The sequence below is a fragment of the Chanodichthys erythropterus genome, chromosome 20, assembly GCF_024489055.1.
Source record: "Chanodichthys erythropterus isolate Z2021 chromosome 20, ASM2448905v1, whole genome shotgun sequence".
Lineage (NCBI taxonomy): Eukaryota > Metazoa > Chordata > Actinopteri > Cypriniformes > Xenocyprididae > Chanodichthys > Chanodichthys erythropterus.
In genome coordinates this window covers 15,868,175-15,895,528 of record NC_090240.1, presented here as the reverse complement: position 1 = coordinate 15,895,528, position 27,354 = coordinate 15,868,175, and the positions used below count along the sequence as shown (strand labels likewise).

Below are 27,354 nucleotides of genomic sequence, written 5' to 3'. Positions count from 1 at the left end.
TATGATTTTGAGATTCATCTTTTCACACTGAGGACAACTGAGGGACTCAAACTCAACTATTAAAAAAGGTTCAAACATTCACTGATGCTCCAGAAGGAAACATGATGCATTAAGAGTCGGGGTTGAAAACTTTTGAACAGGATGAAGAAGTCAAAATTTTTCTTATTTTGTTTAAATATCAGATTTTTTAGTACTGCCCTTTGGAAGCAAAAGAAGATATTTTCACATTTCCTGGAAGACATAGGTACAATTTATCTCGATATTCAGATTCAAAAGTTTTCACCCCCGACTCTTAACTCATCATGTTTCCTTCTGGAGCATCAGTGAATGTTTGAACCTTTTTTAATAGTTTAACTGCTCAGGACAAACAAGAGACTCATGAACAACCATCACAAAACACACAAACAGTCGTCAGGGAACCACACACAGTACTGAGAATCAAGGGTATGTAAGCTTTTAAACGGGCAATTTTTATAAATTTAGCTTTTTTTTTTTTTTTTTTTGTCTTGTGGACTATATATAAACATCTTTAATGTAAAATATCTTACTCAGGACAGTACTAAATAAAAAATAACATGCATTTTGCATGATCTCTCTTATTTTGTTAAAATTATTCACATTTTCAAAGTTTCTGCAAGTGGTATGTAAACTTTTGAGCTCAACTGTATAATGTATTAATACCCAATTTATACTGTGGAATTAATATTATCTATCTAAAATATTATTGGGAAAATATTTAGTTTCTTTTAAATTACATTGGGTTTCTTTTTTTTCTAACCTTTTATTTATTCAAATATTTTAATCGTATTTTTGTCTTTTTACATTTTTTACACAGATTTATATATAGATAGATAGATAGATAGATAGATAGATAGATAGATAGATAGATAGATAGATAGATAGATAGATAGATAGATAGATAGATAGATAGATAGATAGATAGATAGATAGATAGATAGATAGATAGATAGGTCTAGGTAGTATAAGTTAGTAATTTTAAAGGTGCAATGTGTCAATTTTAGGAGGATCTACTGACAGAAATGCAATATAATATACACAACTATGTTTTCAGTGGTTTATAAAGATCTTACTGTACATAATGAACTGTTATATTTTTATTACCTTAGAATGAGCCATTTCGGACCCACTTTATATTAAGTGGCCTTAACTACTATGTACTTACATTTAAATTAATCATTTGATACAATGCACTTATTGTGTACATACATGTTTCTACATTGTACTTATATTTTAAAAACACTTGCATGTAATTACATCTGTAATTAATTTCTGTAATTACATTTATAATTACACTGTTGACCCATCCCTTACACCTTACCCCTACCCTTAAACCTACCCATACCACCAAACATGTCCCTAACCTTACCCGTATCCACCTCAATAGCAGCACAAGTGTTTCACAATTCAATATGAACCCTATAAGTACATTGTACTTATTTTTTGATGTAAGTACATAGTAGTTAAGGCCACTTAATATAAAGTGGGACCGCCATTTCTATCTGCGTACACCGCGGTTCCCCTTACATAAGTCGTCATTTCACGCTGGCATGTTTCTACAGTAGCCCTAAACGGACAAACTGCTCTACACAGTGTGTTTGCTTAGTGTCTTCTCTCTGGTGTCTCAGACGACAATATCTTTGTCCTTTGCGGGCCACCGTAGCTTCTCTATATTGCAATTTGAAACCTCACCACTAGATGTCGTTAAAATTTACACACTGCACTTTTAAGTTACCACGAGTTTCCACTGAACAGTGCCGATATGCTTTGATGTTTTTCCTGCACCATGAAAGGAGTACATTTCATTTTGGATAGCGGGATGATAGTGTGTCAAGAAGCTGTATCAGGTTAGTTTGTAATGATACATCACATTTGACCTGGTCACGAGGTCTTCACTCTGATAAATCAATCAACGGCTTTCAACAGAGGGTAGTATCTCTCAAAGGATGATTACTATCAGGTTTATCCACTTAAACAACAACAGAATTGTCCTTTAAGGAGTATGAGTAATGCTAACTGACCTGCCAGCTAAACCCTCATTGAATGGAAGCTTAGTTTGCCTGTTGTAACCCGATATTTTGGCTCTGCTTGGTCAGGTGTGGTTTTTAGGTCCTATGGGAACGTGTATGAATAGTGGTTGGGTAGTGTTTATCTGTTTAGCCAACACATGTTTAAAGTGTAGTGTACATTTAACAGCGATATTTAACTCTCAGAAGTGTTGTGACTTCGCATATTTTTTCTGAATGTATTGCGCCTGATGCCCTTTTCCAAATCTTGAGGTGATAATCACAAGAAATGTGTAATTTTTCCCTATTGCACCAGCTTCATGTCCTAACAACATAATCAAAATTCAGAAAAGTGGTGGATCAATATGGGTTTTGCATAATTGTTCCCCCACAGTCTCAAACAGGTCTCATCTATGGATCTGGAATATACACTCTAAAAAATGTTGGTTTAAAAACAACCCAAGTTGGGTTGAAAATGGACAAACCCAGCAATTGGGTTGTTTTAACCCAGCAGTAGGGTTAAATGTTTGCCCAACCTGCTGGGTAGTTTTATTTAACTCAACTATTGTTTAAAAATTACTGTATTGCTTAATTAAAGTGAACCCAAAGCAAAACATTTATTAATGTTCAATGAATAATTATTAAACAATAAACATTTATTAAATTTCTTATTAATACATTTATATTAATAAACTATTAAACACTTAAAAATATATATTAATAAAATATTAAAGCTTATTAATAAACATTCACCTTTTGTCTATTATTGTTGTCTCTAATTGCATCTGGTTTTTAATTTCCCAACTATTTTGGGTTCATTTTAAGCTAGCCATATAGGAATTTTAAACAATAGTTGGTTTAAATAAAACTACCCAGCAGGTTGGGCAAACATTTAACCCAACTGCTGGGTTAAAACAACCCAATCGCCAGCGAGTGTGAGATACGCCTAAATGTCCTTGTTTGTAATATTAATTTGGGCTGATTTTAATTACTTTTATTAATAATTGCTGGTCTTGCAGCTTTGTCCCTTTAAAAAAAAAAAAAAAAATGTATTCCAAAGTATTTAAAAGAATACTGTCACCAAAAACATAATGACTATTTGTAATATTTGAAAAATACCTTAAAATATATATATTTTTAAATATTTTTGAAAGCTAATATGTGTACACTCACATGTATTTAATATTTAAGTTTAATGTGTTATCTTATAACTCTTTAATTTTGCAGTTCCACTGCATTTTTAGATTTAAACTTTTCTTGAAAATGGTATAAAAGTTTTTTGAAACCATAAACTACTTTATTTTTTATATTCCCTTTCTTGATTGTGGACACTCTTATATCATGGACCCATATACCTCTATAGCAGCGATGATTAAATGATCAATTTTAGTTGTGTTTGTGTATTCCTGTGTTGTGCAAAAGAGAAAAGTTGATGAAATAAAAACTGAAGACAAATGATTGTATAGAACCCTGATTTATTGATGTTTCCATGTGGTACATGATTCATGATTTGATGAATACAACAATTTTGACAGAACAGCTCAACAGCCCATCATCCAAAATCAGGGACAGAAAAGAGTAAAAGTTACTCCTCTCTGAGGGAAGTAAAATCTCAAATGAGTAGCTTTTGTTGCACTATAATGCAGCCGAAGCATTAACAATGCTGGTCGTAGTGACAAGGAATTTATGTCAGTTGATAAGCAATTGTTTGCATTTAATACTTACATGTTGTAACACAGAGCAACAAAAGCTATTCACCTTGAGCTTCATGCTTTGTCTCTCTTATTAGCTCTTTTCCAATAGTACATCCCCTTAAGGACAATTTGCACTCTGGATGAGGAATGATGCCAAGAGGAAACAACAAGAATAAAGACAACACGGTGAATGTGAAAAGACGTTCTGCAGGTGTAACACTTTGACATTAAAGTCTCTTTGGGTCATGGTGGTTTGGGGGTTAAACACATCAAAAATGTATGAACACATTGAAATGGGGAGTGAAAAGATCTTGTTTCCCAGGTGGTAGATGAAGAGGAAGAGGGAACTGGGTGGACGAGTTTAGAAGCGGCGCTTCTGGCTAGACTGCACCACAGAGGAGCGGGACACTGAGATTTGACCACCGCCGCCACCGCTCATGCTCATGCTGGAGCCACCGCCATATCCAAAGCCGCTGCCACCACTGAAGCCGCTGCCACCACCGAAGCCGCTGCCACCACCGAAGCTGCTGCCACCACCGAAGCCGCTGCCTCCACCGAAGCCGCTGCCACCACCGTATCCGAAACCGCCGCCGCCGCCGCCACCACCTGTGAACCAACGAACAAAGACATTAGTTATACTGAACAACACCAATGCACTCTATCATGTGCTGAAAATATCTTTTTATATAAGGTAAACATAAAAAAATTAATAAGCTTACTGCTGCTTGACTCCTGGATGTGGATGGTTGCAGCACTGCCACCAGTAGCAATCCTAATAAAATTAAAAGAAAATAAATGTCAATGTCTAGATATAGATATAGACAAACTTCAAGAGAATAAAACATACTTCAACTTTCAAATTGGAAAAGTGACTAACCTGGACTCCTCTCCTTCCAGAAGCTTCCTGTAGGTTGCGATCTCAATGTCCAAGGCCAGTTTGACATTCATGAGCTCCTGGTACTCACGCACCTGGCGCGCCATATCCTGCTTTGCTCTTTGCAGGGCCTCCTCCAGTTCCTTAATGCGGAGCTTGGCATCCTTCACTGCCAGTTCTCCACGCTCCTCAGCCTCAGCGATCTGAGCTTCCAGGTTGGCACGCTGAGCAATTCAAAGAAGACATTACAACTTTAGTTTTCAGCAGCACTTTTACATTATTCCTGTCCACTTCTCAGGGACTTCTTTACATTACATTATTCCTAACATAACGTGCACGTTTCGATAATTGGATGAACTTTTATTTGAAAGCACATTTAGTACACACTAAGGATTTGGTTGGCAATCTAATTTAGGCCGAAACCTCATCCAAAAAGCAACTACTTACTTGTCCCTTGACAGATTCAATTTCATTCTGAAGTCTGCTGATCATGCGGTTGAGCTCAGCAATCTCGGCCTTGGTGTTGCGAAGGTCATCTCCATATTTGCCGGCAGATGACTGCATCTCCTCGAACTGGGAGGTGAAAAAGGAGACATTATCATTAGGATCTCCCAGTTGGTTGCTTCAAAATAGTCTTTGATATTTGATGCTTGATGCTTTTCTCACCTTCTGTTTGTACCACGACTCAGCCTCAGCACGGCTGCGGTTGGCAATGTCCTCATACTGAGCACGGACCTCTGCAACGATGGAATCCATGTCCAGGTTGCGGCTGTTGTCCATTTCCACAATGACTGATGTGTCTTTGATCTGTCCCTGGAGTTCACGGAGCTCCTAAAATTGCAAGGTGAAGGTATAAGGCATTGAGATAAACCTAACCTTGGGAAGTAGCATTGCAGTCATCATATAGTTCCATCAAACGCTCACCTCCTCAAAGATGGCTCTAAGGAAGTTGATTTCATCTTGAAGGGAATCAACCTTGGCCTCAAGCTCAACCTTGTTCATGTAAGCAGCGTCAACATCCTATGAAGAAATGCACAAAGCTCAATACAATGGGTGGACTCTACCGATGAGCAATCATAATAGTTGAAAATAATATAACTAGAGGGTCAAGAAAGCAGCCAAAGGTGTTACCTTCTTGAGCAGGACAAATTCATTTTCCACTGCGGCACGCTTGTTGATTTCATCCTCATATCTGCAAAGATAAGTTTTCCATTTGAGCACATTTCTTGTGAAATTATACCATGCACACAAAGTGTGGTTCATAGACTCCCTAAACACACAGCAACTGTACTTACTTGTTCTTGAAGTCCTCCACCAAATTCTGCATGTTCTTCATCTCTCCTTCTAGCTTCATCTTCTCATTACCAAGTCCATCAAGCTGTCTGCGCAGGTTGGCGATGTAGGCCTCGAACATGGCGTCGATGTTGGAGCGGGTGGTTGTCTGGTCCTGCAGTAAACTCCATTTTGTCTCAAGTACTTTGTTCTGCTGCTCTAGGAAGCGCACCTGTATTTGAAATAAACCAATAAAGAATTTGAATAAATGCTTTATTAGGAAAAGAAGGCTTCAGGGCCATTTGATATGCAATTACTTATGCCCAAGAGGTGTCTTATGCAGTAATTATCAAGCACACCTCTTATTGCATATCTAGACTTGCGTTGACACACCTTTGGCAACTTTAGAGACATTTGTTAGCATGTGTGCCATGCCGTGTTGGCCAGCACAGATTCTTGGAGCAACTGTCTATTTAATATGCACTCTCCCCTTTGAGATCATAAAATGCTAACCTCACATGACACCTCAACATGTTCAGACTACTCCTAAAACCTTTCCCTCCTGGCATAAAGGCGAGGCTCTTAGAAGACCTGTGCCAAATGCCAGGCCTTAACAGAGATGATATGGCACGCCTTTACCCTCAGGTGCTAACTGTACCCTCTGTTCTGTAGATTCTTGGCAGGAATTTAATTATGTGCACAACCTCACAATGACTTTGAACTTGGAGGATTCACATAAAAAGAACAAAACATCGATGACATCAGTTGTTATTTGAGCTACATGCTTGCTGATCATATCTCTTGTCAGAATCACACAAATGGGCGTAGCAGCTACATTAAGTATGGGGTGAAATTTACAAGGTGTGGTTACATAGTGAATTCCCCAAAGGTCTAAGATAATCAAAACAGGAAGCTAGGTTTGTTTAAGAAAAGATGAAAGTGATTATTAGGACCTACATGAAGTTACGGCTATGAGACTTTTAGGACCATTTTGTGACAAGGTATTACTTTGAGTAAGAGTTAAAGATGATACTCATCTGTTACACACACATATACATATCTGCATTGCTGCCATATGGATAGATGAAAACTTGATCCATGCCCTTATTTGGATTGGTCCAGTCATTGGATCTTACCTGGCTTGGGTTTCCAAACTCACCCTCACCATCAAAGAACAATTGCACACAAGGAAAACAACTCAAGCCTGTGCTAAGATGTAGACTTTGACTGCTTTACAGAAGTTTAGTGATAATGATGCATATGCAATGGCATCCTGTCCTCTATGTGCTTACTGTTCTACTGAACCTGACACTAGCAGGATTTCTGACTGGTTGTGAAATATTTAATGAGCAGAACCCAGATCAGATGAAGGCCCTTGAAATGTGTGCACAAAAACCAAACGTTCAAAATGTCAGAGGTACAAGATCAGATTGCTGTGTTGTGCAGCTGTGCATGTTTGCAAAGAGAAAACTGACCTTGTCAATGAAGGAAGCAAAGCGGTTGTTGAGGTTCTTGATCTGCTCTTTCTCCTGGGTGCGGACAGCTTGGATGTTGGGGTCGATGTCTAGGTTCAATGGAGCTAGGAGGCTCTGGTTGACTGTGACAGCTGTGATGGGTGCCATACCGCCATGACCGAATCCTCCACCAAATCCACCAGCACCACCGCCGAATCCAGCACCACCACCGAATCCTGCACCGCCACCGAATCCAGCACCACCGCCGAAACCTGAACCACCGCCGAATCCAGCACCACCGCCGTAACCACCTCCGAGACCACCTCCGAGACCACCTCCGAGACCTCCGCCGCCAATGCTGTAGCTGTAGCTTGCTCCGGATCCTCCTCCAAAGCCGCTGCCGCCACCACCACCGCCGGAGCGACGGAATGACACAGAGCTCATCCTGCTGCCAATGGGAGCTGCGCTGGCAGACATGCTAGAGAAGCTCTTTCTAATACCTCCACCACCACCAAAGCCGCCGCTCAAGCTTCCGCCGCTGCTGTACTGTACTGTTTTAATCGAAGTCATGGCTGCTGTCGTCTATGAGGGGATGAGGACTGGTCAGAGAAAGAGCAGGAGGAGACAGAGAGATCCAGAGCAGGTGAGCTCACTAGAGGAAAGATAAATCCCTCTGAGTGCCTTCTCCGAGGAGTGCAAGGGCTTTTATACCTCTTATGCCACGGGAGGGGCTCATCTGATCACTCCCCTTTCGGCCTCAGGCTCCTGTCCTGCCTTTTCCCCTCTCCAACTGATACATACACCCATCTTGCTGGGCTGGTATGGGAGTACTTTCAGCAGAGAGGGTCAGGCCACACCCTGCCTTACACACACACACACACACACACACACACACACACTCATGTAAAGTGCAAAAATTAAGAGAAGAACAGGGAGTAGAAAAACAGGGTCAAAACTTCCAGAAATTCTGCACACCCTCCTTTTGCTTCTACTACTAAACTTTTGTATTTTACTAGTGCTCTGTAATCCAAAACATTCTATATATTAACGCATGGCAGACTAACTAAACAACATGCATATTTCATGAATTTGGGAGGTACAGGGCTCTCTGTTTGCTTTAAGCGTCATGCAGGAGTATTAAATGGGGGAATATTTGATGAAGGGCTTGAATGTTGAAGCCTGGCGCTTGTCCTGGAAGCCATTGTGAACTGCAGGCTCCTCTTTCCAGTCAAACAATCAAGCCACTGTTCTCTCACCTCAATGGCTCTGTCACGAACACTACTTCACCACCTTGTTCTGTGGTTCCCAGAGGGCTGATGCAGTTGCATGCAAAGTAGATTTTGATGTTACCACATAATAAAACACACAGCACAAACGTTAATGGGAATGTATACGGCATTGCTTTCATTAGTGTGCTTAACTTTATTGATAGTTATAGGTGAGTATCAGAACTCACAACAGCACATGGTGACTGCAAGAGCAGTGTGGTTATTTTTGTAGCTGTCCTTAGGTGGCATTATTTAGCAACGCGTGCTGCTTTTGTTAGCATGTTAGTATCGCCCCTATCATGTTTAAATGGTTTAGAACTGCAGACTTGTTGCTGAAGTGGACAGGTCTGAGAGATTAATGTAGAAACCTTGTAAGTATTCATCAAAGTACAACAGGAAGAGATAATGTCGGGTTTATTGACATGAGAGGGCTAGCACTTAGCAGAGGCCTCTATAAGCAAAGCCACTTGTTGCTGAGGGGAAAACCAGGTATATTTCTTTGTAAAAAAAAAAAATAAATAAAATAAAATCAGGAGTCACTCTAATTGTTTTTTTTTAACAAGGTATTTTAGCCCCCAGTGCATTTTTAAAAATGGTACAGCCCATTGATCTGAACACTGATACTGTCAAGTCTTTGTCAGATGTTGAGGGGGTTTTGGTGGAGTTTCACCCCGGCATCTTTGAATGTACACAATGCAATCTATCAGGTGATACAAGTTCCACAATGTGGGAGATTGAATTGTGAGATCAAAGATGCTGTGAAAAGCATCTCCTAAAGAGACCACATGATTTTTATTTTTATGTGATCAAACAAAAGATATGAATTTAACATTCATTAACATTAGCGTGGGCAAATGTGAAATTTGTGTATTCAGTTGTAATTACTTGTTGTCACTTTACTTGTGTTATTTTTTTTAATTCAATAACTATAAGTAACTTTGCAACTACATGTCGACTAACAGACTGTTATGTCAGGTTTTGGGTAAGTAGAATAAGCTGATATGTAGTTGCAAAATGACTTCTAGTTAGTAGAATGTCTAAAGTGGACCATCAAAATAAAGTGTTACCTTGCCTTTAAAAAAAATTATCTGTATCAATCGACACACACACACACACACACACACACACACACACACACACACACACACACACACACACACACACACACACACACACACACACACACACACACACACACACACACACACACCCACACACACATACACATACACATATATATGTATATTTACAGTACGGTCCAAAAGTTTGGAACCACTAAGATTTTTAATGTTTTTAAAAGAAGTTTCGTCTGCTCACCAAGGCTACATTTATTTAATTAAAAATACAGTAAAAAACAGTAATATTGTGAAATATCATTATAATTTAAAATAACTGTGTACTATTTGAATATATTTGACAAAGTAATTTATTCCTGTGATCAAAGCTGAATTTTCAGCATCGTTACTCCAGTCTTCAGTGTCACATGATCCTTCAGAAATCATTCTAATATGCTGATCTGCTGCTCAAGAAACATTTATGATTATTTTCAATGTTGAAAACAGTTGTGTACTTTTTTTTTCAGGATTCCTTGATGAATAGAAAGTTCAAAAGAACAGCATTTATCTGAAATACAAAGCTTCTGTAGCATTATACACTACCGTTCAAAAGTTTGGGGTCAGTAAGAATTTTTATTTTTATTTTTTTGAAAAGAAATTAAAGAAATGAATACTTTTATTCAGCAAGGATGCATTAAATCAATCAAAAGTGGCAGTAAAGACATTTATAATGTTACAAAAGATTAGATTTCAGATAAACACTGTTCTTTTGAACTTTCTATTCATCAAATAATCCTGAAAAAAATATTGTACACAAATATTTTGTACAATTGTACACATTAAATTTTTCTTGAGCAGCAGATCAGCATATTAGAATGATTTCTGAATGATCATGTGACACTGAAGACTGGAGTAACGATGCTGAAAATTCTGCTTTGATCACATAAATAAATTACTTTGTCAAATATATTTAAATAGTACACAGTTATTTTAAATTGTAATAATATTTCACAATATTACTGTTTTTACTGTATTTTTAAGTAAATAAATGTAGCCTTGGTGAGCAGACGAAACTTCTTTTAAAAACATTAAAAATCTTAGTGGTTCCAAACTTTTGGACTGTACTGTATATATACTGTGATATATACATCATTTACAGTTAATCTTTAAAAACACTAATATTTAATAAAATTGTTAAATGTATTTTTTTTTTATAGCATATATCGAAACAAATATTCATTTTTCATACTGAACATTATAATTTTATAATGCCTAAATTCACTTGATAGCATTTAAAATCATTATTTGTTATTTATTTAGACAAAATAGTATTACGTTTTACTTTACCAGTCTTTCACAAAGACAATTAAAAACTTTAAAAAAGGGAAAACACATTTAAAATGGTGCAGCAACAACATCTCAGGCAGGATATTGTGAAACATTTGCATTAAAATTGAAAAACTTAAAACAGGACATCTAATATTATAACATAATATTTCTAAATTATGATTGCAGGAGGCACATTTGAACAACATTCCACTCTGTATTTTCTCATATAGCACCATGGATTTTGTTTTGTATTTTGGTCACATGTTAAAAACAAAACAAATCAAACACACTACAAATAGCCAAGCAAACAATATCAAAATAGGCTGGCACATTTGTAACATCATGAAGCATGGCAGAGACAGAGCTTCCATCCAAACGTGAAGCGAATCTTTTCAAAGTTTGCAAAAAAAGAAAGAAAATTAGGTGCATTTCCATCAAGTTGTTCGAGCAGATGACAGTGGTATTGGTAAGCTAGTAAATATGGCCTAGTCCAAGTTTCCTCCGTTAAAAAAAAAACTAAAAAAACTCGCCCACACAAGCACGATTTAAAAAAAAATAAAAAATCTGTCCACATGAAAATGCAAAAACAAGCTATGAAGTGCTGTCAAGAGCATGCCAAAACAACAGGCGGCAATATAAGCATAACACTAAAGCCATGTTGGCCAATCAAAGCCCTGTTAGCACAGTTATTATTAGCAATATTTTGGCTATGTCCGCCATTGCACAGACTGGCTTCATGTAAATAAAGGAGATAGTGGCACACGATGTGACGTCAAACAAAGGAGATAAGTGTCCAGTTTCACCGGCTATACGACAACACGGCAACCAGAGTTCCTGAAAATCTTTACCCTGCAGGAGTTTTCAAAAAGGTTCAGTTTCAGTGACCTGATGTGTTAGCGTGTGGAAAGGCTACGTTTTGAAAATACCCTTGATTGTGTGGACAGGGCCTAAAACACCATCAGCGGAAACAGCCCATTAGTCACGTGGGTTTAATGTTTGCTTAGTCAGAATTTATTCGGCAAATGCATTAAAAAGTGCACAAGTCAAAAAGTCAGTTTTTTTCTCATTCAAATTTTGGCATTTCCATCACTCGTTTCTGATGCGATACTTCAAAATGCACATAAAAACAGGGTGATGGAAGCATAGCTAGTTACATCATACCCTATTAAATGGTGTTTCTGCTTCTAATTTATCCCCATCCTCGTTCTCCCAATCGCAACAAAGGATTCATTGTTGGTGATTATGGATGACACCTGGCATTAATCAGCATTGCCTGCTGCAGGAAAGAGAGGAGGTGAACAAAATCAGGAACACTATTTTTGACAGTTGACGTTTTCAGATGGTGGTGAGCCTCTACCTTAGTAAGGCCTTATGCTGCCTTCACATGCTCTCTGAATTATTGTAAATATGAGTTTCCTAGGTAAAATATGCACATGAACGCTCTCCCATTTTTAAACTCGAATGCGATGAGCTCGTTATCACGAGTGGGAATTATCAAATTCCCCATAGGATGTGAAGGCAGCATTAATGAAGTCAGACCAGACCAATTCCTTGTCCTCTATCTTCCTTGCTCTGATGTCTGTGAATACCTTCCTTCAATGGACATTGTTTTATACACATACAGTTGCATGAAAATGTATGTGAACCACTTTCAGAATCTGTGAATAATTTTAACAAAATAAGAGAGATCATACAAAATGCATGTTATTTTTATTTAGTACTGTCCTGAGTAAGATATTTTACATAAAAGATGTTTACATATAGTCCACAAGACAAGAAAATAGCTGAGTTTATAAAAACGACCCGCTCAAAAGTATGTGAACCATTGATTCTCAATGCTGTGTGTGGTTCCCTGATGATCCACGACTGTTTGTGTGTTTAGTGATGGTTGTTCATGAGTCTCTTGTTTGTACTGAGCAGTTAAACTATTAAAAAAGGTTCAAACATTCACTGATGCTCCAGAAGGAAACACGATGAGTTAAGAGTCGGGGGGTGAAAACTTTTGAACAGGATGAAGATGTCACATTTTTTCTTATTTTGTTTAAATATCATTGTTTTTCATCTAGTACTGCCCTTCGGAAGCAACAGAAGATACTTGCATGTTTCCCGGCAGAAAAATTAAGTACAATTTACCTTTATTTTCAAATTCAAAAAGTTTTCACCCCCCACTCTTAACTCATCGTGTTTCCTTCTGGAGCATCAGTGAATGTTTGAACCTTTTTTAATAGTTGAGTTTGAGTCCCTCAATTGTCAGAACAAACAAGAGACTCATGAACAACCATCACAAAACACACAAACAGTCGTGGATCATCAGGTGACCACACACAGTACTGAGAATCAATGGTTCACAAACTTTTGAACAGGATAAATTCAGCTATTTTTTTGTCTTGTGGACTATATGTTAACATCTTTTATGTAAAATATCTTACTCAGGACAGTACTAAACAAAAAAATAACATGCATTTTGTATGATCTCTCTTATTTTGTTAAAAATATTCACATTTTCACAGATTCTGCAAGTGGTTCCCATACTTTTAAATGCAATTGTATTTAAAAAGCTTTTGGCTTCACTAAAATGCTTTTGTACGCCACAACTTTATGGCTTGTACCTTTGGGTTTACCCAAGATCTCACTTGAATAATTACACACAGTCTGGCACGCAACAGTCATGAGATAAAAATCATGCAGTGTGTACTCGACTTAAGTCAGGCATTGTCAGGCATCACCAGACTGAGCAACAAAGAAAGTGAATCGTTGATCGGTTAGTCATATGTGTTTTATATTGTCTGTACATGAAAGCTGTAATTTTGTTGTACACATTAGGTGGGGCCCAAAAGTGCCAATAACGCAATGCTTGGAAATGGTCCAGATTGAGATTTATGCAAGTATTTACTGGAGTGTCTTTTTACTGACTTGTAACTTCCACTGTTGAACTTGATACTTCATACTTTTACATGATCTTTTGTCTATAATTTATTACTTCAGTGTGTGACTTTTTGATCTCTGTTTTATGGCCTATCGGTAAAAAAAAGTGTAAAAAAACCCCATTTGTAATGGTTATGTTCGGTTTTATTGTCATTGTGTCATTGTGTTTGGTTTTCCCTGTTCCCTAGTTAGTCTCCTACATCCGTTCTGTTTTACCTTGATCACTCTGTCTGTGTATTTAAACCCTTAGTTCTGTCTTTTCATTGATCCGTGTCATTTCTGTTTAATGTGGTTGTAAATATATATCTCCTGAGAGTTGCTATTTCCTGAGCTGTGTGATTATTGCTGTAACCTGTTTGCTTACACCAGTGTATCAGCTGTTTTGTGTGCATCTCACAAAAGAATGAGTGAAATTGGGCTACAATGAAAAATGCAAACCACATTTTTTACCTAGTTTTACTCTACAATAATGTCTCCTTTGTTTTCAGAGTCTTCTATAGTGTATGATGCTGTTAAAAGTCAGCTCTTGAGTTGAAATGTGAGAGTTGCATGCTTGCTCAAACGTACACGTATGCATCATGTTGAAACAAGGGATAGCTTCCTTTTCATGAAAGCCCACCAATCACTAATGAGTATGAAGGGTCCCACCCCTCTAGACCACACCCCTTTTCTTGTCCACACCCAAGCCTTTGAGATTAATTTCCAAATATGGTTACAACTATTCACGAAAACATGGCCTTATGAACTCATGAAATAACTGTCTTTGTGAAATAAAATAACATTTAGGCTACTGTGTGGAGTCAGGTTTGTGTGCATGAAATGATTTCTGCTGACCGAAATCTCAGTTTGTGTTACATAATGGGAGTAAATGTCCTGTGTATAAAAAAAATATACACCTTGGGCACACTTTCACTTGTGTACAACTCCATGTGTAATAATATCAATTTGATTAACTTGTAGATAAGAATAATTAACTGTGCTAATCTTTTCCAAATTATCATTTTCCTATAGGTGAGCCGTAATTATTCAGATGCATTTTAAGGAATGCGGAATGAAAGAAGATAAGAATGAAAGGAAGAAGAGATTCTTCAGTATGCGCTTATTCGAGTTTCAGTGCTCTTAGAAACATACACATGGAATGAGCTGCAAGAACTATTTGTTCTGTCAAAAGGCACCAAGAAACAAAACTTTGTGCAAGTAAAATTGCCATGTCAATGTAAAAGTAAAAAATGCGTTAAAGCATTGGAAATACCTCAACTTTATGTCCAACCCTTTGCCTGCAGGCTTGACTTATGACCTGTGAAGTGTTTCATTTCTGCACTAAAATTGTAAAATCTGTTTTAAAATAGGTTCAAATATGGACGCACCTATTTTTACCATTTGTTTTCATGTTATAGCTGATAACTGATCCATAATAAACAAAATAAACTAAAAATAAAACTAAAATCAAACATCTAAATGTTTAGACATCCCAACAATATAATGTGCAATATGAAAATTGGATATTCATTTTGAGATTTGATATAGAGTACAGTTAAGAGTGTTATTAAATGATTAGTGTTTTAAAGATTAATACTAATATATTCCACATTCCTTTGTTAAATTGAACAAGTGGAGGCACAAAGGGGTTGAAAATGGTGAAAAATACAGGAATTTTCTTATTTGTTCACATACAGTGCCCTCCATATGTATTGGGACGGTAAAGACAAAATTGCTGTTAGCTGTGGTGTCAAGACATCTATAAATATGATTAAAAGATTAATAGAAGTACTAAATGTCACATTTTATTATTGACTGTTTCAACAAAATGTTTTATCAACTCAGTAGTACAGCACTATTAGTGAGTTTCATCCCTCTGCCTAATGTGAGCATAAGTTTTGGGATGGTTTAACTGAAAGTCAATGTAAAAGTGTAAAAGTTAATATTTAATTGTAAATCCTTTGCAAGCAATCACAGGAGCGAGTCTGTGACCCATATCATCAAACTCTTGGTTTCACACTTTGAAAGGCTTTTCCAGGCCTTTAAAGGGTTAGTTCACCCAAAAATGAAAATGTCAGTTATTATTCAATTTATCATTCCACACCCGTAAGACCTTCGTTCATCTTCAGAACACAAATTAAGATATTTTTGATGAAATCCGATGGCTCAGTGAGGCCTGAGCAATGACATTTCCTCTCTCAAGATCCATTAATGTACTAAAAACATATTTAAATCAGTTCATGTGAGTACAGTGGTTCAATATATTAATATTATAAAGTGACGAGAATATTTTTGTGTGCCAAAAAACAAAACAAAATAACTCTTCAATGATATCTAGTGATGGCTGATTTCAAAACACTGCTTTGAATCTTTTGTTTCGATTCAGTGATTCGGATTGCATGTCAAACTGCTGAAATCACGTGACTTTGGCGCTCTGAACCACTGATTCGAAACAAAAGATTTGAAGCAGTGTTTTGAAATCGTCCATCACTTGTTACGAGTCCCTCTTTAAAAATCTAGGGGTAAGAGGCGGCAAGTAACAAAACAAAAAAAAAAGTGGAGAGAATAAGAGAACCGCCGTCTCCAGGTCCCAGGGCAAGTACAATAATGCTCAAACACAAGATTCAAAAGTAACAAGATTTATTAAACAACTGATAAGAATTAACAAAAAAAAAAAAAAACTTCAGGAGGGGAGAGGCCAAAACAACAAACAAAAAGATTCTTAGAGTTAAGGGATAACTTACCTACCAAAAGATTAAATAAAAATACAAACAATTCCCTTACTCCCTTTCTACATAAACAAGAGAAAATATGGTTCCCAAATAAAACAAAGGCATCCACCTCCCTACATAACTAAAAAGAAATGACTTAGAGTATCAAGACAATTAAGGCAACTGAATTGGATAACTGATGTTCACAAGTAACTCTTAAATTAACTGAAAAGCTCAATGCTGCTCAGCTTACACAAATCTTAGGGTTGGGAAAAACTTAGCTGAAACACTAGACAGCATAGGTAAACCAGTCAACTGAAGCCCACTTAATTGTTGTTAAGTTTTAAGTATACACACATTAGCTGAAACACACCACAGCTTTTTACCTGAGCACTACAAGCAAAACCAAAGTCACAAAAAGAAACCAAACAACACTGGGACCAGTAGATGGTGGTATCTCTGTCTCTCTCTCGGACTGGAAGTCTTCAGCTTCATTTATACTCCACCTAACGAGCTGCAATAGGATTCAGGTGGCACTCATGAGCCTGTCAAACAAACAGGAGGAGCAAGAGCAGCATAGAGGAAAAAAAAAAGCAAACGGGGAGAAAAACAAAAGATACATAATTCATAAAATAAATTCATACGTCCCTATGGACGTAACACCCCCACCGTTAAAATCATAAACAACCAACGTTGTTTATGATTACCAGTCAACAAATCACTTTGACCTAACAATCACATATTGTCACCAAAGAGAGAGTAATCTAGGATCTGGACAATGCGTCCGCAACAATATTGTCTGATCCTTTTTTATAGCGGATATCCAGGTTGAATTCTTGAATAGCTAAAGACCACCGCATAAGGCGTTGATTTAAGTTAGACATGCGTTCAAGAAAAATTAGCGGATTATGATCGGTGTACACTACTATAGGCGTCACACTACCACCCAAGTATACTTCAAAGTGCTGTAGTGCCATCAACATTGCCAGTGCTTCCTTCTCAATAACACTGTAGTTCTGCTGACACTTTGAGAACTTTTTAGAGAAATAAGAGACAGGATGCTCTACACCGAATTGATCCTCCTGCAACAGGACTGCACCCGCTCCTGTGGCTGAGGCATCAATTTGCAATTTAAATGGGGCATCAAACTGAGGGGCTTTAAGTATAGGGGTACTACAGAGCAAATCTTTCGCGGCATTAAAAGCATGTTCACAGCTGGGTGTCCAAATAAACCTTTTGCGGTGCTTAACAAATCTGTTAGTGATGACACAGAGGAAAAGTTTGGACAGAAAGCACGGTAATATCCGCACATTCCTAAGAACCTTCGAAGCTCACGTTTATTAGAGGGAACAGGGTACTCAAGGATAGCTGTTATCTTGGCTTCCACAGGCTTGACCATCCCCTGGCCAACTTGCTTACCCAAATAGGTGATTTTTCCTTTCGCGAACTCACACTTAGCAAGGTTCAGGGTCAATGACGCATCAGCTAACCGCTGAAGTACCTCTTTGAGGTTGGATAAATGTTCTGTCCAGGTAAGTGAATGGATAACAACATCGTCCAAGTATACTTCACAGTTCTCCACATCTGACAACACTGTGTTCATTAAACGTTGGAAGGTGGCGGGAGCGTTTCGCATCCCGAAAGCCAAAACAGAATATTGCAGCAAACTGTCTGGAGTAACAAAAGCTGATATTTCTGATGCTCGCTGAGTCAAAGGCACCTGCCAGTATCACTTTAAGAAGATCCAGCTTTGTTACATACTTGGCATTACCCACCCTGTCCACACAGTCTTCCATCCTAGGAAGCGGGAAGGAATCAGCCTTAGTTACGTTGTTGACTTTGCGAAAGTCAGTGCAGAAGCGATAGGTGGAATCAGGTTTTGGTACGAGCAGGCAGGGCGAACTCCAGGGACTTTGACTCGGCACAGCAAATCCATGTTTCAACATATACTCCACTTCAGCCTTCATTATGTCACGCTTCTGAGGATTCACTCGATAGGGATGCTGCTTGATCGGAGACGCATCTCCAACATCAATGTCATGGGAACAAACTGTAGTTTTTCCTGGCACATCTGAAAATAGACTAGGGAATTCATACAGCAAGTTAGACAGTTCATTAGCTTGACTCTCATCAAGATGAGCAAGATAAGACTTTAAATTGCCTAGAATGACAGAATTCTGTAGACGTGTGGAGGAAACTTGAACTTCTCTGTTACCCAGTCCATCTTCCATGGTGTAGCTGGAAACCATAGCAATGGTTGAAGTTAGCACACGCTCAATCTCACACTTTTCACCATTTGCAGTTGTGTCACACTTTGTTTCACTGTTACACTGTGTAGTCACATACCTTTTTAGCATGTTAATATGGCACACACGGCTTTTGCGTCTGCGGTCAGGGGTGTCAATGATGTAATTTGTATCACTCACTTTCTTTTTAACTACATAGGGACCGGTAAATTTCGCCTGGAACACAGAACCAGGGATGGGTAAGAGAGCCAGAACAGAATCGCCAGGTTGGAAAGATCTGACAACAGACTTCTTATCATAGCGTGCTTTCATCTTGCTTTGTGCTGTTACAAGGTGTTGTGCTGCCACTTCACGAGCATGTTGCAGTCTCCGACGAAGAATCTGGACATAGTCAGGAATAGTCATAGGGGTCAGATGTTCAGCCAACAGTTGTTCACTTAACAATTTTAACGGTCCTCGTACCACATGACCGAAGACAAGCTCTGCTGGACTAAACCCTAGAGACTCCTGCACGGTCTCTCTCACAGCGAACAGGAGAAAGGGAAGACCTTCGTCCCAGTCTTTTCCTGTCTCAACACAGTAACTCCGCAGCATTGTTTTTAGAGTTTGGTGGAACCTCTCAATCACACCCTGCGACTCTGGATGGTAGGCACTGGATAACTGGTGACTTATGCCAAGCTCCTTCAAAATCTGTTCAAACATTCTTGACGTAAAATTGGTGCCACGATCTGTCTGAATTATCTTAGGCAAGCCGAAAGTAGAACAGAATTTGATCAGCTCTTTCACAACCGCTTTGGCTTTCAGGTTACGTAAAGGAATTGCCTCAGGGAAGCGTGTTGCAGCACACATGATAGTTACCAAATACTGATGTCCTGCCTTGGTCTTCGGTAACGGACCAACACAGTCAATGACAAGTCGTTCGAATGGCTCACTCATGACAGGTATTGGATTAAGTGGAGCAACTGGAACTCTCTGGTTCGGCTTTCCTGCAAGTTGACAAATTTTGCAAGCTTTACAAAAGGCAGACACATCAGATTTTATACCAGGCCAATAGAAGTATCGGGAAATTCGATAGAATGTCTTCGTCACGCCCAGATGACCAGACATTACATGTTCATGGGCCAGTTTTAACACATCTGTGCGATAGCCAACAGGTAAAACTATCTGTCTTACCTCCTGACAGTTCTCATCATCAATATCTGGTTTCCACCTGCGCATCAGCAGTCCATCATCCCAGAAATACAGCACTCCTGAGAAAGACATTTGCCCAAGATCTGCAGCTTTAATACTCTGTTAGTGTAGCGTCTTCTCGTTGCGCTTTTATCAGCTGTTCTCTGCTCACTGTCAAGGGGGTTTTGGGCTCTGAAGTGGAATCATGCTTTAGCTCTGGCTCCACAGACAGTGTACCCTCTACTGGAGTAGAGTCAGGAACTAGAAAGGAACCAGCAAGATTTACCATTTCGTTGAACTTCTGAGCTTGTGCCCGAGTCACTGCGCATGCAGGGAATGCTGACGGAAACAAAGCAGAAAGATCAGATTGCTCCTTTTCAATTGGGGTATGAGTCACCATTGGGATAGGAAAAACTTTGCCACCTGCTAAATCATTTCCTATTATTAAATCTACACCTTCCACAGGTAACTGTTTACGGACACCCAGCTTGAACGCTCCACTAACCAGATCTGACTTCAAATGAACCATATGCAGAGGCACATTAACACAGCGCATCTCAATACCTCGAACTAATACATCAAAATCAGTGTAAGTATCAGCAGAAAATGGTAAGCAACGGTCAAGAATAAAGGATTGAGCTGATCCAGTATCTCTTAGCATGACAACTGGCTTAAACTCAGCATCAGGAAAAGGGAAACCATGCCTTCTAACATAAACGGCTGATAACTTTCCATGTCAGCTGGGCTTAGTTTTGGTAAAGACTGAGAAATTGCTACACTTTTAGTTTTCACATTCTTCTGCTTCCACAACTGACAATCTGCAATCAGATGTTCAGGACTCAAACAATAGAAACATTCTCGTTTCTCATTATTGGCAGATTTAGTTTTGCGTATACTCTTGGAAAAGTTTTCCGCTCTAACAGGGCGCATTACACGAGGCGTTACATTTGGCAGATCGACTGATCTCGGAGAAAAACTTGACTGTCGCGCTGCGGGAAAAACTGCACGATGTGTCAGCACAAACTCGTCAGCCAAAACAGCTGCGTTAGACAAACACGCGACTTTTTGTTCATTCAAGTGAACCACCAAATTCTCTGGCACACAATTCTTAAAATCCTCTAGCAAGATTAACTCCTGTAACTGTTCCAGGGTCGTTATCTTGCTAGAGGCACACCACTTATCAAAGAGGACTTTTTTCTCCCTCGCAAACTCTACATAAGATTGTCTGGCTGTTTTCTCATGTCGCCGAAATTTTTGTCGGTATGCTTCTGGGACAAGTTCATACACACGCAAAACCGCCGCTTTAATTGTGTCATAGTCAAGAGAAGACTCAATTGGCAGAGCAGAACAAACTTCTTGTGCTTTTCCTGTGAGACTACACTGTAACAGTAGAGCCCACATATCTTTTGGCCACCCTAACTTTCCTGCGACCCGCTCAAACGCAACAAAATAAGAATCGGCTTCTGCTTCTCTGAATGGTGGTACAAGTTTAATATATCTACTAGGATCAAACGGAACGTCAGAAGATGCATGACCACGCCCTCCAGCGAAAGGACTAGCTACAGTCGATATAGGAGAGGAAATGGATTGAGTTTTAGTACGTGGTAAAGGGACTGGTTGCGCAGCCACGCGCTGAGCTTCTAGAGCTAATTTTCGCAATTTAATATCCCTATCAGCCTCCGCTTCAACAGTTCTCAATTTGATCATATGGGCTTCACACTCCTGTTTCTTTATTTCCAAATCCAACTCTTTTAACCTCACTGCTAACCTAGGGTCTTGCACAGCCATAGCGTCCGTGTCAGGTGGATCTACACTATCCCATTCTTTACCTGCTATAACTTCGAGTTGTTCTACCTCTCCACTATCATCGCTTTGCCTTGGTAAAATTCCCTCATTTACTAGCTTATCATACAGTTCTTCTTTCATGACCTGTTTGGTAGCCTCTCTGGGGACGTTAATCCTAAAGAAGTCTGCTATCATCAAAAGTTCACTCTTTTTACAGCGATTAAAAACTTCAGTGGTTGGTGCTAGCGTAAACGAAATTAGATCAAATTTCATCATTAAATCTAACACTCTCCTCTTTCACCCAAAAAAGAAAACAGCCAGCAATCTAAAGAGAGAATAAAAAAAAAAACTGCACTTACCAGAGCTGCGATGTATGCGACTAAATCCTGGATTTGAAAGTGACGTTCATACAATTGTTACGGAGCAGTGGGGGAAAAGATTCACAATTTTGTACGGAACGCTGGGCGAACAAACGAGCTTCTATTCAGAAACAGACGAGCCCCCATTTGTTACGAGTCCCTCTTTAAAAATCTAGGGGTAAGAGGCGGCAAGTAACAAAACAAAAAAAAAGTGGAGAGAATAAGAGAACCGCCGTCTCCAGGTCCCAGGGCAAGTACAATAATGCTCAAACACAAGATTCAAAAGTAACAAGATTTATTAAACAACTGATAAGAATTAACAAAAAAAACTTCAGGAGGGGAGAGGCCAAAACAACAAACAAAAAGATTCTTAGAGTTAAGGGATAACTTACCTACCAAAAGAATAATTAAATAAAAATACAAACAATTCCCTTACTCCCTTTCTACATAAACAAGAGAAAATATGGTTCCCAAATAAAACAAAGGCATCCACCTCCCTACATAACTAAAAAGAAATGACTTAGAGTATCAAGACAATTAAGGCAACTGAATTGGATAACTGATGTTCACAAGTAACTCTTAAATTAACTGAAAAGCTCAATGCTGCTCAGCTTACACAAATCTTAGGGTTGGGAAAAACTTAGCTGAAACACTAGACAGCATAGGTAAACCAGTCAACTGAAGCCCACTTAATTGTTGTTAAGTTTTAAGTATACACACATTAGCTGAAACACACCACAGCTTTTTACCTGAGCACTACAAGCAAAACCAAAGTCACAAAAAGAAACCAAACAACACTGGGACCAGTAGATGGTGGTATCTCTGTCTCTCTCTCGGACTGGAAGTCTTCAGCTTCATTTATACTCCACCTAACGAGCTGCAATAGGATTCAGGTGGCACTCATGAGCCTGTCAAACAAACAGGAGGAGCAAGAGCAGCATAGAGGAAAAAAAAAGCAAACGGGGAGAAAAACAAAAGATACATAATTCATAAAATAAATTCATACGTCCCTATGGACGTAACACACTAGATATCATTGAAAAGTTATTTTGTTTTTGGCGCACAAAAAGTATTCTCGTCACTTTTAAGGTTGAACCACTGTAGTCACATGATCTGATATAAATATGTTTTTAGTAGCTTTCTTCATCTTCAGAACTTCAATGGCCTTGCTGTCTATAGAGGCCTCACTGAGCCATCAGATTTCATCAAAAATATCTTAATTTGTGTTCTGAAGATGAACGAAGGTCTTACGGGTGTGGAACGACATTAGGGTGAGTAATTAATGACAGTATTTTCATTTTTTGGGTGAACTAATCCTTTAATGCAGCCATTTTCAACAGTAGCTTGTTTGGTGAGTATCTGCTTTTAGTCTCCTCTTCAGCTGGTGAAATGCTTGTTCAATAGGATTTAAATATGGAGATTGACTTGGAATGTCCAGTTTGGAATGTCCCACTGGCAAGCTTCAGCAACCAACAACGACCAGGTCAGCTGAGAAGATCAACAGCAGTTGATGATAGACAACTGACAAGTGCTATGAAAAAACCTCTAAAAGTCAGTAAAATCACCAGCAACCTCCAGAAAGCTGGGGTGATGGTCTCACAATGGGCTGTTCACAGGAGACTTCACCAGCAGAATTACAGAGGATACACAGCAAGATCAAACATCTGATCAGTACCCAAAATAGGAAAGCCAATTTGAATTTGCAAAAACACACAGAGATGAGCCAGTAGAGTTTTAGAACAGAGTTTATTGGACATGAGACAAAGATTAACCTTTATCAAAGTGGGAAAGCAAAAGTGTGGAGAAAAAAAAGAAACTGCAAATGAGGCACACAAGCTCATCTGGAAAGCATGGTGTCATGAGCATACATGTCTGCCTCTGGAATGGGATTACTCATCTTTATTGATGACTTATTCAATGATGGCAGCAGAAGAATTAATTCAGAATGCCACCAGACTCACTGGGAAGTGCTTCATATGGCAACAGGACAATGACCCAAACACTAGTACTGCCAACTCAATCAAGATTATCATGGTAAAGAATTTCTGGGTCTTAGATTGGCCATCTCTATCCTATTGAACAAGCATTTCACCAGCTGAAGAGGAGACTAAAGGCAGAAACTCCCCAAAACAATCAACTGTTGAAAATGGCTGCATTAAAGGCCTGGAAAAGCATTTCAAAGTGTGAAACCAAGAGTTTGGTGATATCTATGGGTCACAGACTTGTGATTGCTTGCAAGGGATTTACAACTAATCATAGCTTACATTTAAAGAGTTAGTTCACCCAAAAATAATGTCATTAATTACTCACCTTCATGTCGTTCCACACCCGTAAGACCTTCATTCATCTTCAGAACACAAATTAAGATATTTTTGATGAAATCCGATGGCTCAGTGAGGCCTGAGCAATGACATTTCCTCTTTCAAGATCCATTAATGTACTAAAAATTTTTAAATCAGTTCATATGAGTACAGTGGTTCAATATTAATATTATAAAGTGACGAGAATATTTTTGGTGTGCCAAAAAACAAAACAACCACTTATTTAGTGATGGCTGATTTCAAAACACTGCTTCAGGAAGCTTCGGAGCGTTATGAATCTTTTGTGTCGAATCATGATTCGTTATGAATCTTTTGTGTCGAATCATGATTCGTTATGAATCTTTTGTGTCGAATCATGAATTGGATCACATGTCAAACCGCCAGACTGCTGAAATCATGTGACTTTGGCGCTCCGAACTGCTGATTCGACAAGCTGATTCATGCTTCCTGAAGCAGTGTTTTGAAATCGGCCATCACTAAATAAGTCGTTATTTTGGTTTTTTGGCGCACCAAAAATATTCTCGTCACTTTATAATATTAATATTGAACCACTGTACTCACATGAACTGATTTAAATATGTTTTTAGTATATTAATGGATCTAGAGAGAGGAAGTGTCATTGCTGGCGATGCAGGCCTCACGGAGCCATCGGATTTCATCAAAAATATCTTAATTTGTGTTCTGAAGATTAATGAAGGTCTTACGGATGTGAAACAACTCATAATTATATATATATATATATATATATATATATATATATATATATATATATATATATATATATATATGAATCTTTTTGTTGCAAATTAAATACAAGCATATTGTAATATTGAAAATAATAAATAAAAACTATTAAGCTCTACATTTGAAATATTAACCTTCTACCTGACTGTTATAATTGTTGCTGGCTTTGCCTTCAAGCTTCTCAAACAGAAACTTTGCAGAAACATTTTTAATGCCTGTCAGCACAGGCTGAGGAATGCTTCAGGTGTCTCCTAAAATCCTTGCAAAGCACATGGTTCATCGTAACACCCTTCTTTTACATTTGTGTATAAGGAGAAGCATGTTTGATGTTTTCCCATGTAAGAAAACCAAACTAAGTGTGATAAGTTTGCATAGATGTGCGGCTCATCTGTGGAAAGAAGGAGCCCCCATGTGCAGCTGCTTTGGAAAGAGTTTTCCCATAGGAGTGCCTTTAATTATTCGAATGATAACTGAAACGTCCTGTTCTGTCTCAGAGTCTCCAGGCTGAGTCAAAGGGCTGGGTCATCAAGCTCTGAGAAAAGGTGTGATTGAGGCCCCTTTTCACTCATAAACCCGACTTTACGTGGACCAGCCAGGTGTGGTGATGGGCGTCTACAGTAAATGTGAGTGCCCATGGGAATTGGTGTATATGAAGTAAATGATTTGGCAAAGTCTGCAGTTGCTTGGGTTTCAATTGACCTCTCTATCCTGTTAAGTGATATTCACAGATTTCTCCATTTCAAAAGCCTACCGTTAATAACATGCAGAAGCTCCAATTCCACTTAAACTCACACTTTCACATGCCTAGCAATCACTTAGGATATCAGTGTTTAGATAGGAATACAATACACTCGGTTTTGAACTGTAAATTTCACTTATTTGATATACACTGCATTTGTAAACACCAATGTATTGAAATACTATTAATTACTAACTAAAATTTAGTAATTAATGCAATAATGCAAAAATTTCCGGTGAACAACAGCTACTTTGACCCGCCATCAAACATTGTAGCTGAGGGCTTGAAGAGTTTAGTTCATTGACATGTCGTGAAGATGCTGTTTTTAGCACTGTGAAAGTAAATCAACTTTGCATGCACTTCAAAAGGACGAAATTGACATTAAATGGACGCCATCATTACTGTTTGTAGCACTGTGAATCAAGTGCTGAGGATGATCCGGAGCTGAAATTCAGATATGGTAATAGACGTTTCATATCTGACACATGCTCTAAGCGGTCAACCAATTACAACAGACTGAACCATCTGACCAATCAGAGCAGGGGAAGCTCTCAGAAAGGCGGGGTTTAGAGAGACTGAATCTTCGAACAAACCGTTTTCAGACACTTTCCTGAAATTAGCAGATAATATTAAAAAATTAAAGTGTTTTTACCTTTGATGCATGTAAAACTATTGTAGTAGATTTCCAAAACAAGATTAGGAACCTTTAAAATAGCATAATGGGGCACTTTTAAAAAATGTTATAGGAAACATGTTAGGAGTCATCTGATGAAGGACACAAATCTTTCTTTTCCTTCACTCATTTAGACCCCTTCATTGTCTATGGTGTGATATAAACCACCTGCCCATGGTCTTAGGGACAGCAGCTCTGAACACACCAGCTCAGCTGGGGCTCGAACCCACAACCTGCTGAACACAACAGTCTGTGTTCTTACAGCCTGAGCTAACTCTTCATTTATCCAGAGAACTTTTGGTTAGAAACCCTTAATGGTGATTCTTAAAATATAATGAAATGTATCACTAATTGCAGATGGAAATATTCGACTTATACAGTATTTGGTGCTGTGTTGTTTTGTTTTGTTTTAATGCTATTTTTTCATTATTATTTAATATGTGCAACCACATTACCAACTATTAACTATTAATATAATAAATAAATATTTGATGAAAAACTTGTAAACGCTGCCTTGGCAACTAACCGAAAATTTAAGTTCAAGCACAAAATTACTGGAAATAAACTGGAAATGTAAATAAATAAAACCTATTACTAAACTAAAACTAAAACTTAAATAGAAATATTTTTAAAAAAATACTAAAAATGATAAAAGCACATTAAAATGATCAAATTAAACTGAAAACATTAAATTATAACTTAATCAAAATATGAATGAAAATTAAAATGGTA

General features: G+C 38.3%; 1 protein-coding gene and 1 non-coding gene across 2 annotated transcripts; both read right to left on the bottom strand.

The window, feature by feature from the left end:
- Window positions 1-3,500: 3,500 nt before the first annotated feature.
- Window positions 3,501-7,981, bottom strand: krt5 (keratin 5). Its single transcript, XM_067372480.1, has 9 exons — window positions 7,340-7,981; window positions 5,888-6,096; window positions 5,724-5,784; window positions 5,517-5,612; window positions 5,259-5,423; window positions 5,040-5,165; window positions 4,596-4,816; window positions 4,438-4,490; window positions 3,501-4,324 (listed from the first exon to the last, which is right to left on the bottom strand). The coding sequence occupies exons 1-9, from the start codon at window positions 7,886-7,888 to the stop codon at window positions 4,080-4,082; spliced, it is 1,725 nt and encodes a 574-aa protein (XP_067228581.1). The 5' UTR covers window positions 7,889-7,981; the 3' UTR covers window positions 3,501-4,079.
- An 18,717-nt stretch (window positions 7,982-26,698) lies between these two features.
- Window positions 26,699-26,830, bottom strand: LOC137010349 (small nucleolar RNA SNORA11). The gene has a single exon (XR_010893369.1). It is a non-coding gene; the product is annotated as a small nucleolar RNA SNORA11 (small nucleolar RNA).
- Window positions 26,831-27,354: the final 524 nt, after the last annotated feature.